At 37.9% G+C, this 14,728-nt stretch overlaps 1 protein-coding gene across 2 annotated transcripts in view; it reads right to left on the bottom strand.

Moving 5' to 3' along the window:
- The window catches only part of LOC142328012 (uncharacterized), a 114,213-nt gene that overhangs the window by 8,132 nt on the left and 91,353 nt on the right, over positions 1-14,728 (bottom strand). For both annotated transcript variants that reach the window (XM_075371449.1, XM_075371448.1), the window contains exon 3: positions 7,313-7,550. In XM_075371449.1, coding sequence (XP_075227564.1) covers positions 7,313-7,550 — 238 coding nt within the window. The remainder of the gene's footprint in view (positions 1-7,312; positions 7,551-14,728) is intronic.

The following is a 14,728-nucleotide window of genomic DNA, read 5'->3' on the forward strand; positions in this document are numbered from 1 at the left end:
ATTTTTCTTCTTATAAGTACTGCTGCAGATATTTTTTTTTAGAAATTTATTTTTAAATATTCGGCGATTAAAAAATAAAAATTCCACGAGCTATAACATTATATTCTTACAAGAATTTGTAAGCTTAAGTCGTAATAACGCTTACTATTTTTTTGTTCTTTGTATCTTCATCCCTAACGAAACGTTTTTCAATCTTACTAGGGTCATCGGGAAAGTTCTTGGCCTAAAACACAGACGGCGCAAGTATAGCCAAACGACTGTAATATTTGTGAAGTATAAACTTTTAAACGGTGTGCTGCGAAGTCTCAGGCGTACGGTTTAGTCGCTTGTTTGTGATTTCACCGTTCTTCGAGTAAAAAAAGCGGGGTGCTGAATTTGACGCGGTCATACATCCATTCCAGATGATGAACGCTTGGGACGCCCAAAATCTGTATGACCGACAAAACGGTCGGTAGTTCACAATGTAGTATTAAATTGATCGCCGACTGAAGGTGCGCGAGCTTCAGACACCGCAAACATCTCGACAGACCGTGTCGATGTTTTGGGCGTGAAAAATCTTTCCGCCGGATGATTTCCTTGTTAGTTAACGGTCGACCGAAAACATATTCGACTGAACACTTCTCGAGGGTGTTTACACTTATTTAAGCGATTATAATTTACCGATTCCGCTGAATTTCTGGGTACTTTATAACAGTAGATGAAACACGGTTCACCATTACATACCGGAGACAAAAAGCGGTTGGTAGCAGGTGAAAGTGGCCAAAGAAAGCGAAAATGGTTTCATCTATAGTAAAAGTCACGGTTACGGTTTTTTTTAGAATACTCATGGTGGGATGTTCACAGACTACCTCGAAAAAGATAGATTGAACGGTGCTGTTCAGGCTAAATGTCCATATCTGGCCGAAAAGAAATCGCTATTTCACCACGATAATGTGCCTGCGCACACTTCTCGAGTTGTCGCTGCAAAACTGCACGATTTACTCTTCAAAGTGTTTTCACATGCGCTTATTCGCCGAATTTGACTCCCAGCGATTTCTTCCTCTTCACAATTCTGAAGAAATTGACTTCAAAGCTGAGACGATCGCTTTTGTTGCAGAGTTGGAAAAATCGCATTATACTGAGGATATTAAAAAGTTGCGAAGTCTTTGGTCTAAATATATCGAATTGCAAGGTCACTGCACGGAAATTAAAAACTTTTCGAAAAATGTTCTGTTTCCTTTGTCAGACCGTGAGCTTTCTGAACGGCCCTCTAGTATAACTATGAAGTAACTTTCTGTCTTGCAGCTATTAAACTCATATCCTCTATTCTTTTTCAATATGTTGTAGTCTTGACCTATTCAGTATTTGTAATATAGGAAAAGAGGATTCATCCCAACCCCGTAGGAAGACACCCGCTTTGTGACCCTTCCACAGGGGAGGGGGGTCGCCACACCCCCCTCCCCCCAATTCTAACCTTGATGGGTTTTAACGGGAGTCGTCTTTCGCCCTCTAACTTTTTACATCTCACAGTAATAAGCCAGGCCTCGTTGGGATGCCACCGATGTAAATGCCTCGGTTGACATTTACACCGGTAATTTTTAAACTCGGCTTTTGCCTTCGCTGTAGCTCTCGTCCGGACATCTTGAATGTCCTACATCGTTGCCCTCTGAACTGTCTAAACGACCTCGCGGAAGCACAAACCCTGCGCCTAACTTTTATCGAGCCAGTTTCTAGTAAATGTCTCGAAATTCGAGGAAAATTAACAACATACCACCAAAAATGTTGTTCGCAATAACGAAATTTAGTCCTACTCCCGTAGTGAACTTTACTTTAGTTCATACCGCTGATTTTAGGTTAATTTACGGTCTCCAGTCTGGTCTACAAGAGAGAGGCGGACAGACCTTCTACTCCCACTCAGCTCCATCGCAGAGTCCCGCGTGACATTTACTTTCTTCAACCATCGTCGAGATGCCGCTACACCTCACGGCTGCATGGTAATCCATGCCCTCGGCTGTGCAGTCGCCGTTCCGCCGATTGCTAACATTCAAATAGTCACCACAATTTCTATCTAACCGTGGCTCGACGCCGATACGCGTACCTCCGGCCAAACAACTGCTCAGGCAGTCCCTAGCCATCCGAGGTACTAGTCTACTATACCCCTTCAGCCGTCCTGTTCAGGGCGAGGAATCGATGGAAGCCAGCCACAATAGTCCAATCTCTGCGATCCTTCCACATGACACGCAGATCAAAAAAGGAGTCCACTCTCTCGAGTTCCCTAGCGGAGGATTATTTAATTTCGTTGGAAAGCGTTAGAAAATTTGATTTATTACCGATAGATTTATAACGAGCCGATTTAAGTAGTTTATTTTAATTAAAAATTTGTATTTATAACTTATTTTATCGCCTTCATTACGATCGGACAGGTTTGTCTATCGTGGAGAAAGCTAATTTTCACGGAGAAAGTAAGATCTGATAATCAGCTGTTTTACCGTATCGAATCGGCTACTCCTATTTCTTTCTAGATAAACTGTCGATGATTATTTCAAAACTGCAAACCTTTGAAACAACGTTAACAGATACAAACGCTTTTATATCATATCGTTTTAAAAACGTATATCATAATGTATTTTTTTTTTCGTGAAGCCGTCTTCAGCGATCGGTTCTGTTGTTTTCACAGTGATGTCGGCTAATGTTATTGCTAGCAGGTTTTTTTTACTCAGGCAGGTGTACGTTGAGAACGCGGTCAAAAAACGCATTAGATTTGAATTATATCAGTCGATTTAGGATGCAGTGGTACGTTTCCATATTTCATAATGTATAAGTATAATCCTTGTACGGGTGTATTTGTAGAATATCAATTCTGTCAATTTTGGTGGATCTGTCAGATATTTGTGATTAAAATGTAATCGATACTGGCCAACCATCTGGACAATAGAAACTACAAATCTCCAACCCCTGGCAACAACCTAAATATGTACCCGTAAAAAAATTACTCAGAATACTTAAACATTACGTATTACACACATATGTAAAAAAACACACGAGCCGGTATACTAAATAACAAACGATTCATATTTTGCACAACTTTTCATCACGTTTCCGATTATGAATTATTTTAATCAAGTTCTAAATACATGTATGCTTAACTAAAAAAAAAAAAAAAACAACTTTTAGCCGTAATATCGATTGACAAACCTAAAGATTGCCACAAAAGAAAACTGTAACATTACGAGCAATATTTTATTTTTTTTTTGTCTTCAGTCATTTGACTGGTTTGATGCAGCTCTCCAAGATTCCCTATCTAGTGCTAGTCGTTTCATTTCAGTATACCCTCTACATCCTACATCCCTAACAATTTGTTTTACATATTCCAAACATGGCCTGCCTACATAATTTTTTCCTTCTACCTGTCCTTCCAATATTAAAGCGACTATTCCAGGATGCCTTAGTATGTGGCCTATAAGTCTGTCTCTTCTTTTAACTATATTTTTCCAAACGCTTCTTTCTTCATCTATTTGTCGAAATACCTCTTCGTTTGTCACTTTATCTACCCATCTGATTTTTAACATTCTCCTATAGCACCGCATTTCAAAAGCTTCTAATCTTTTCTTCTCAGATACTCCGATCGTCCAAGTTTCACTTCCATATAAAGCGACGCTCCAAACATACACTTTTAAAAATCTTTTCCTGACATTTAAATTAATTTTTGATGTAAACAAATTATATTTCTTACTGAAGCCTCGTTTAGCTTGTGCTATTCGGCATTTTATATCGCTCCTGCTTCGTCCATCTTTAGTAATTCTACTTCCCAAATAACAAAATTCTTCTACCTCCGTAATCTTTTCTCCTCCTATTTTCACATTCAGCGGTCCATCTTTGCTATTTCTACTACATTTCATTACTTTAGTTTTCTTCTTGTTTATTTTCACGGGATAGTTCTTGCGTAGAACTTCATCTATGCCATTCATTGTTTCTTCTAAATCCTTTTTATTCTCGGCTAGAATTACTATATCATCGGCAAATCGTAGCATCTTTATCTTTTCACCTTGTACTTTTACTCCGAATCTAAATTGTTCTTTAACATCATTAAATATATTTTAAAATTAATATTTAATATTTTAAAAACATATTTATTATGTTACTTTTTAAGACCTACTTTAGTTTAAAATAATTTTCATCATCTACCATCGATTATTGTTCTACAATTAGGGATAATTCTTGTGAAGCCATTCACTTTATACCCGAATGAATTTGGTAAAAAGAACAAAATATTTTTTTTATGAATCATATTTCCTAAAACCATGGCCGAACTACATATGAAAATTTCCTGCTTGGTATCGCTCGTTTTGCTTTGAAACACCTTAATAAAAAGCTAACTTCATCATCATTCTTAAATATTTATTTTGCTTATATTTAATCGTAATTTTTTTTGCTTATATTTACTGTATATTTCTATTCGAAACATTATTTGAAATAATCATATGTAGTTAACATCATTACTTGGTCCTCTCAAAAAGTTAGGAGAAATTTTCACGGTACAAAAACGGATCTTCAGATCATAATTATGAATCGTGTATACTTACATTTACAATATTAAAAATGTTAACGAATCCTTGAATTTATATTTATGAATATTCAGTCTTTCTTAAAAAAGACTAGTCATTTATATAAAAAATAACAATATCCGTAAGCAACAATACTCTGTTGATGAATTTTGAAATAAAATGGTGAGAAAATTTAAAAATCACCAAACCATTTAAAAAATCTTCCGACTAAAATTTATTTAAAATACAGTACAATTAAAAGATGTACTTTTACAGGAGCGGCATTAGCATCGATTTGAATCGATGTCTTCTCTTGTTTTTTGAATCGTTGTGTTACTTTTGGCCAATTACGAGTAATTTTTAAATAAACCGGTTCAATATTTCTAATTAATTCTTGAATTCTCTCTAACATCATTCGACGTGAACACAAATACGAGCTCAAATAAATTTTATTAATGCCTTCTGGATTTTGAATTTTTTGTAGTAGTTTTACATTATATTTTAGCACGTACGAGAGATATCTCTAAAGTAAAGATCGCTGGGATATTTCTGTCCTTAAGGTCGGCGACCTGTGTCCTTCATGGCCACGCTAGTAATGCACACTACATTGTTGTCTGTAATTACAGACGTAATTAAACGTGTGAGTTATTACGTTATAAAATGAACTGGAAAATCGATGTTGCCGCCGACTGTGAAATAGGTGGAGTCGTACGTTTTTTAAACCGTCAAAACATTAAGCCGGCTGAAATTCATAGGCGGCTGGTTGCTGTGCACGGTGATAGTGTAACGAATAAGTAAAACAAGTTCTCGACAATCACCGAGGACTTGTTGAAACGCGTCGATGATGAAATCAGAAAAGATTTCAACTCAACTATTTCCGACCTGGCCCTTCTTTTTCCTGATGTTTCCAAAGCTATTATTCGTCGCATTTTTCATGACTATTTAGGCTTCAGGAAGGTTTGCGCACGTCGGGTGCCGCACCTCTTAACGGAACGTCATAAAAAAATCTGAATCGGATCTGTTTTGGAATTTTTGATGCGCTAACAGAAAAAGGCGATGAATTCCTTAATTCGATCGCTACCGGTGATGAAACGTGGATTTTGTATTACACGCCAGAGAGAAAACGGCAGTTAAGTGAATGGTGTCATCCTCGATCACCAACCAGACGGACAAAGGTCAAGCCACAGCCATTTGGACGCAGAGTGATGGCCACAGTGTTGGGATCGGTTTACTGCCGATTGATTTCACGTTACGTGAAACGACTATAAATGCAGAGGCCTACGGCGAAACTCTACGTAAGTTACGGCGCGTCATTCAAAATCGACGTCGTGGGCGGCTGACCGACGACGTCGTCCTGCTGCACGATAATGCACGTCCACATGTTGCGGATCCGATACGCGATTTACTGAGAACATTTGGATGGGAAATTTACGATCACCCGCCTTATAGTCCGCACTTAGCTCGTTCTGATTAGCATTTTTTTGGGAAATTGAAAGAATTTTTGAGCAGTTAGCGATTCGCGGGTGACGATGAATGCTGTTAATCGGCGGCTAAATGGACTGGCGGCGGAAGAATACGACGAGGGTATATTGAAGGCGGTGTATCGCTACGATAAATGTCTTAATTCATCCGGGGATTGTATAGAGAAGTAGTACAAGGTATGTAGTTTAAGAGAAATAAAAAATATTTATAAAGTTTTCAGAATAAAATTTTTTAGGACGAAACGGTTTTTACTTTAGAGATAAGCTCTCGTATTTACAAATTTCTTTCCTGTAAAAAAGGATGGCGGATGGGTTTGTTTGCTTGACGTATGCGCTCGCATTTTTACTTTAGCTGCTATTGGCGCAGAGCGGACTACATGTGCGCCGGACGGCTGCGCGTAGGGCACGAATGATTTATCTAAGATTATATTTGTGTTTTGGGGATAAAAAAGGAAAACGCGGGCGTTACAGCTATGTTAAAAAATCACAGCTGCAGAAACGGCTAGAAATGTTCAGGATTTTAAAGCTTTTCGTTGTAAAAGTTTTTTTTTTCTATCGGTACGCTAAATTTATGAACGTTATTTAGTTACGGTCGGCAAAAAATTTTAAAAAATCATGCGCAACATTTTCGTGGCGGGTCGTAGGCCCGCCTTTTTTCTAGTTTTAAATAGTTAATCTAGTAATTAATTTCATCTACTTTTTTATTTTGTAATTATTTGTGTACTTTGTTGCATCGCTCTGATCAAGATTTTACACCACGGTCGGTCTGAAAACCGTAATATCTAAATCTTATTTGTCATAGCTAGAATAAAAATGTTCAACCGCACTTAAAATATTTTCAAAATCTGATGGAACAATGCTTTCCTTTGTTCTCTCGTTATAATGCGCGACAAAATTATCGGCAACACCGATCAAAGAACAGAAATCTCTGAATAAGTAAATTATTAATTCATAAAGATTGAAGCGGGCATTACCGTATCGCTTCTACTAAATTAGCGAAAATATTTTTTTATTTAATAATGTAACTCGCACGTACGCTGTATGTAGATTAAAAAACAAATGACAATGTAAGTTTTTTCAATTTATATATTATTCGAGAAAATTTTGCCTCAAATTTATTTAATAAGTTCTGTAAAATCGAACGTAGGAACAAACCGGGTGAAGTATATCGTTAATTATTCAGATACTTGTAACGGATAAATTATGTCTTTTTCAGAATTTTTATTTTTGTTCCGCTGCAAATATAAGTATAAAAACACAATATCGAAATAAATAATTTACAAAAGATACAATTTCTAACCGTTTTACCTGCAGAACTGTAGTTGATGATCGCCATCCTGGAAGTCAACGTAGTTGACCGTGTGTCGAACGTGTCGACACCAGTCGCAAGTTTTATTTCGTTTGAAACTGGCTCTTCTACACTGAGTGAAACACACTTCGCTACAGAATGATTTCTGGCCGTTGGCTGTTTTGAAACTAAACGCTTTAGCACCGCTGACCTTTTGACACCACGCGCAAGCTGTGCAGCCGACTGGTACAGGCAATACTGTAAAACAAAAATACATTTAGAAGAAATTACATTATTTGTATAATAAATTGTGCGCGTGAATGCGTGTAAGTAGGAATTAATAACTAATAAGCATTTTAGTCCTGATATATTTGAAATATAATTTCCCAAAGATGCCTGTAATCAAAGCAATTCACCCCCCTCACAAACTGCACGATACAGCAGCAAGATCGCAGTAACTTAAACAAAGACTAATTAAAAACTTGCAGGAAACATCCATCCTTTAATTCCTTGATAGATCACGGGGTACTTAATCTAGATTACTGAAGACTAGTTTAATAATTTTACCTTACCCGCCTCAAATATACGCTAAAAGTTGTTTTTCCATGAGTTACTAGAACGCCGCTTGAGAACAAGCTTATGGTAATGAGAATCTTGCCCGTAAAAAAATCGTACGGTGTGTGGAAGCAGCCAAATGAAATATTTAGCGGGTATTCAGCCGGTCATCTACGCTGCCGTGACAGATGCAAGCAAAACACCTGAGGTATGAAAAAGCATCAAAATCGCTTTCTTTGAGAGCAATTATGTTCGTTATTAGACCGGTCCCTGTAGCAAACAAAGTGAAGGTGTCAGCTGCGTACGATTGAGTGTATATCGGCTGCGTTTCGCTCGGTTTAGTATGTAAATACGAAACGGCGTACTTGGCTAACCGATAAAGAGGAGCGGAAAATAATTTTGCTCTTCACTTTCTTTAATAAGAAAGAATGTTACGGGACGGTTACTATGTCGTTTAATAATAACTATGTCGTTTTTATGAATGACTTTGATTCACGTTAAGCCGCCTACAATTGTAATATTACAACGTAAACACCGCATACATCGTACAAACATACGCAACAAACGAAAATGAAATTATAACTTATTTATACTCGCATAATAATATACTACAACGGAAAAAAAATCAAGTAATGATGAAAATAATATCGTTATCAAATAAATTATCTTTATTTTTAAAATTATGAAAAAAATTTAAAACAGAAATAATTACCTTTTAATAATAAAATTTATAAACAGATCGAAGGATTAGTTGCGGCTAATCGTCTAACAAAAATATTATTAAACGTAGATGTTACAAAAAAAATAATAAAAACACAGTATGTAGTGATTATATATACATATAGTGATTTTTTTATTGCAGATTCGGTGATTATATATTATACGAAGAATACTACAATTCGAACTAGTATATAAAACTTTGTTAGAAAAAAATATTATCAAGACTTAAAATTAAAGTACAAGATTTAAAGAGTATTAATTATTTAAATTAAAAATTATAGAAAATATAATATGAGATTAAAAAACCCTTTAAATTTTATGAATGTATTACAAAGTTCTGCCAGGACTTTCATCGCCTATTCTACTCGCAAAAATAATAGACGTATTTCCTAAGATGCTTCGTTTGCGAGTTACGGCTAGTGAAAAATTTCGTTCGGATTACAACTACCCCGGTGAAAAGAGGTCTTACTAAAATTTTTAGGACGTTACTTAAGAGACAGAATTAGTGATTTCGTATGGCTTTTGACTGAAAAATCGAATACAAAAGTTCTAGACCTGTATCTGCAGAGATTCTGACAATCCGGGGTGGAAACCAATAAATTGGGGGAAAAAAGATGTTTTTTTATGTTTAACGTACAATAACTTAGTTAAATGGATAACAAACACGTAAAATGTTTAAGCAAAACCTGTAGAGACACACTCAGAATGAATACCGTACCGGCGTCCTCTGTTGCATATAAGTAATGTTGCCTTTTCTCTAACGCCAAACCGGATCACGTTCAATCTAAAATTCACAGAAAACCATCACTAACGACAGCACACTTCACAGTACCCGATACTTAATGTACCTTACAGAATGATTTAAACATGAATAAAGTATTCCTCGTTGTTGATCAGCTGTTGTTATTTTATTGCCAACTTTGAAATAATAATTATTCAAATAGTTAATTGTATTTCAGTCGTTAATAAAAAAATTAATATCTAGATAATTTTTATATTACTATTGTTGTGTTATTTCCAGTTTTTTAAAATGTTTTAATACCAGTTTTTAACATAAATTTTGTTTTTACAAATTCTTCACATCCGCATCACCCAAAAAAATTTGTTTTTTTGACATTAAATAAGTATATTCAGATAAATGTAACGTACTGTTTCTAAATAAAATTCGAATTTTTCTAATTTTTTTTTGTATTATTAAATTTATATTTCATCATTCTGTTGTGAATTAAATTCACTACAAGTTTTGTTTATAATTTTACGTGTCTATTACCCATTTAACAAAGTTATTGTATTTGTCAAATATAAAAAAGAACAGCTTTTTCCCTAATCTATTGGTTTTCATCCCAAATTTCTCAAAACCTACTGCAGATGCAGTTCTGGGACATATTTTATTCAATTTTTAATGTCAAAAACATAAGAAATCACTAATTCTGCTCCTTAAGTAACGACCTCATTTCACCGGGCTATCTGTAATCCGAGCGAAATCTTTCACTAGCCGTAACTCGCAAACGAAGAGTTTTACGACAAATGCTTATATGAAATTTTTCCATTATTTTCACGAGCAGAATAGGTTATGAAAGTACCGGGAGAACTTCGTGAAACACTCTGTATATTGAATTTGATAAAAATTCAGATTAAAGAAGTGAAAATAAAAGTTTGGCTGTTAGATGTCTGTTTCAGAAATTGAATACCTTAAGGTATTATATTATTTTATAATATACAACAGTATTAACAAAGAATGATAACCGTTAAATAATTGTTCACCCGTTAGACGTAAAAAAGATTTAGCGTTGGTTCTACCACAAAACGATGTACTTTTTGGTATGAGATCAACTTCCCCCGGGAGGGAGATTAAAAAATTTTGAATAGAAAAAGTACCATACTCGAATAATTTTCAAGGACACTGAAAAAAAGGTTTTTGACGTAAAAAAACATCTGATGATGAAAAAAACAGCTCTACCAAAATAGTGTCCGATTAATGTTTTTCACAGCTAGTTTCAAAAGCGGTGTACAGTGCCTCTTAAATAAATGCTCACCAGTGAAATATTAAAAAAGTTAAATTTAGCAAATGCTCTTACATCAATTTTTCAGTAGGAGACTGCAGCTTGGGATATCGATTTGTCTGACATTTCTCCCGCCATCACCCCAATTCGGTCGCCCTAAAGCGTAAGACCGAATGTCTGTGCTACAAACGGCGACTGAGCCTCGAAACAGTTTAGCGACCGGTATACTAATTAGCTCCAACAGCTTACCTAACAGCGTGAACGGACTAAGCGCGGTGCCGTACACCACCCGCTTGCGTGTCCCACCGCTCACTTGTCATATATTACTAAAATGGGCAGGGGCGCAACCCGTCAACTACTAAAACATATATGACATCAATAGATTAAAATTTATTTCGTCTATACAGCGATTCGCTGCCACGCCTAGGTCGCTGAATGCCAGCAAGTAGCTGTCCACCGTTTTACAGCACTTGGAGCCACAATTGGCTGGTGGTCAGCCGTACTCAGGGTTAGTTTCCCTCAGCGGTGCGGTAGAATCTTTCCCTTAAGTAAACTACTGATGCCGGTTGAAAAAAGCAACCGCATCAAGGAACGCCCACACGGTCCGACAATGCGGCTCTCGCCACACCGACTCGCCGCTTGTGTGTGGCCAATTATCCCCTTGAACCCTAAGTTCCAGGGTGGCCCGGTCACTGGCTCCCCAAGAGCAGGGCAGTCAAACTCGTTCGACTGGACCTCCCCGCTGACGCACAGCTCATCAGCTGCCAGGCAGAACCGAAACAGATATCGGTTCAGATAAAGTGGTTGGTGAGCACCTGGCCACCCGTTGCCCTTAAAGACGAACTAGAGGCATACCATCCCTCCAGATCCTATATAAATTTATACGTGGATCTTCCCTTGTCCATCCCGCCCTGTGCGGTTGACAAAGCCGCCTGCGCTCGGTCTTCTAGCTGCGGTCGTTAATTACCACAAAATAACAGGAGACAGTCATCGGCGAAAGCCTGGGTTGTGACCGCTTCTGGGGATGTCAATCCCAGAAATCCGTCAAATACCAGGTTCCACAGCAAGGAACCGAGAACGGAACCTTGCGGGCTTCTCCTGGTCTCGGATCTTTCCACAACTAGGTGCGCATCCTTAAACAGATTCGTACGGTTAGACAAGTTGTCACGTACTACGGCCTGTAGAGCTACGGGAACACTGCGGCGTTCCAATTCATAGAGGACAGAACTCCAACACAAGGAAGGAAATTCTATCTCTATGTCCATAAAAATTGCCAATACATATTTACAGTCGGCGCTTTCCACCTCGGCAAGAGCATTTAAGATGCGATCCTCGTTGCCAATTCCTTTCATGAACCGTATCGGCCTCGATTTAGAAAACAATTCACATCGACATTTTCCCAGAGCCGTTCCACGACCGGCCAACTTACCGATAACCGCTGATGGGTCGAAACCTCGCTACGATTCTTTCTTGTTTTTAAGAGCACCCACATCAAAGCCACTGTCCGGCAAGTCGGGACGTAGCCCCGGCTAAGGGACCCCGAGAACAGCCTGCCAAGCAGGTTTCTTATGACAGGCAGCAGATAATAGAAAATATCTGGGTCAAGTTGGTCGATCCTCGGTGCTTTTCTTAGTGCCACTTAAGAAACTATTCGGTCTATATCTACGGGATCCACAGCCCGCAGGCAAGGGAATGGTGTGTTACCCGCCCCGATGCCGACATCTACTTCACCCTCCGGAACATCTGTAAACAGCTTGGGATATTTCGGTTTGCTCGGCATTTCTCCCGCTACTACCCCGTTCGGTCGGCCTAAAGCGTAAGACCGAATGTTTGTGCCACTTATTGAACATTTTTATCTTTTTCTAGATTGCGGGTCAAATCTTCTTCCTGTATCCGTTCAGCCAAACGATAAAAACGCTTTTATTAGTATTATTAATAATACGAGTAACAATGATCATTATCATTAATAATGTTCGATTATTATAATGATATTCGCAATTTTCATTTTATAATATTATTAACTTCATGACGTTTAATATCGTTTGATTATTGTATTCGTAAAATCGGAACAATAATGATATCAAAAAATTTTATTTAAAGTTAAATAAATGTTATTTACCGACTTTATTTTGTTGTATCATTTCCATTTTAGGTAGATTTCATAAGAAAGCTCCTATTGTAATAAGTACTATGATTCAACCTCCGGAAAATTTCGACATATCTTCGCGTTTCACATTCCCGAGACCCCAATACAACCGTCAGCTCAAAAGTTTATATATATATTTCCCTTTCTTGCGGAGACGATAACTGCCGTAATTTTGCGCCAGTCACTTTCTAATTGTTTTCTAAGAATAACTTGACCCAATATCTTGGTCGAGTTTGTTAACGGTCAAAATCGGACCACGGCGTGGAAATGAAGAGGCTTTTTCGAAACAACAAAATATCGCTAAGACTTTCTTATTAAGTAAAATATCGAATTCGTTTAAAGTTCTAACTATTATTTGGATAAGGGCGTAAAACTTATATAAGTAAAGTTTTATGATATAACCGACCGTTGGCCCAGGGGATGGAAAAATGGGGTGTTTAAGACAAAAAACTATACCTACCTTAACAGGCACAGTATCGGTTTAAGGAGATCGTTAGTCCTCTAAACATTACTTAAAACTTTTGTCCGAAACAATTTTTGATATGATCAACCGTTACGGCAAGGGATGGCCATAATTTTGCTGGAATTGTAAGACGGGGCTTGTCGTATGCTGAAGGTGTGAAATCATTGTCGTAATGAGTAAATTTGAAGTTTTCCTTAACTTTAAGGTGGACATATTTTTTATTCCTTACTTAGCATAGGTGAAATCTACCTCCGCCTTCCGGCGTGGCGAAAGGGATTTTAACATTTTGTCGTTAGTTGCTTTTATACGGATTTGAATACTAGACAGCGGATATCGGTGTACTTTGATAGCTGGGGTTCTATTAATCACACTCTCGAAACGGTCGGCCTGAGATTGTACGAGTCTTCTTCTTTTTCCTGTTTAGCCTCCGGTAACTACCGTTTAGATAATTCTTCAGAGGATGAATGAGGATGATATGTACGAGTGTAAATGAACTGTAGTCTTGTACATTCTCAGATTTATCCACGATCTAGTATTCAAATCCATGTAAAAATATCTGGCTTTACTAGGACTTGAACGCTGTAACTTTCGACTTCCAAATCAGCTGATTTGGGAAGACACGTTAACCACTAGACCAACCCGGTTGGTTGTGATTGTACGAGTCTATACCTCATTTAAATTACCTTATCTCATCGTGCCGTGGGGTGTGAGATGCTTATTGTTCCTTTGCTGAACAGATTACAATGTACACATTAGGAAAAAACTTACGGTATTACTCGATAACACTATCGATTATCGAACGAAAAACATTCAATTATTATCATGTGCTGTAGAAAAGGATATGCGCTCGCGCGCGTGCGGAGTCTAATAAAAGCAACAATAAGCGATGCCATCGTAAACTCGGTATATTTAGGTAATTAAAACGACAGACGAGTTTGATGAACCGCTTTGAAAATTCGCTTCATCGCACGAAAAAGACCGGCGATCTGGAACGTAGAAAGAAGGAGATAAACGGGCAACCGTTATATCGTAACGACAGACCGTTTACGAGTAGAAAAAATAAAATCACACAGACGGTGTCGTAATTAGAGGCAAGCCAAACGGCCGCACTACGGCGGGGTAGTCGAATACGGCTTCCGTGAACGGTCGGTCGGACGGTAGGGTGATGCTGCTGCGGACTCGGGTACAAGGAAAGGCTCGAGAAGGGATGGACGGGGGTCGAGGTATGTCAAGAGCCGTTACGACGGGAGGGGGTATCGTGTCTACGATTACGAATCCGTCTCTTTTCCTCTCCTACTTCCCGCCCGGCTACCCCTGTTGCTCATTATTTAAGAAAAATAAATCCGATGAGAGTTAAGCAATACCCGTAATGAAACAATACTCGTACAAAATAAGAAACCGACCGACGCGCCACCGCGTCGCGCTTCATTTCAATCCGGTCCTCGGGTTAGTGGGGTTGGCGTCGAGCCCGAGCCTTAATTTTCAACATTATTCCGACAGTATAAGGTAATAGAATATCATTATCATTAAGAGCAATCAAATTTAACAA

Source organism: Lycorma delicatula, chromosome 7 (assembly GCF_047948215.1).
Source record: "Lycorma delicatula isolate Av1 chromosome 7, ASM4794821v1, whole genome shotgun sequence".
Classification (NCBI taxonomy): Eukaryota; Metazoa; Arthropoda; class Insecta; order Hemiptera; family Fulgoridae; genus Lycorma; species Lycorma delicatula.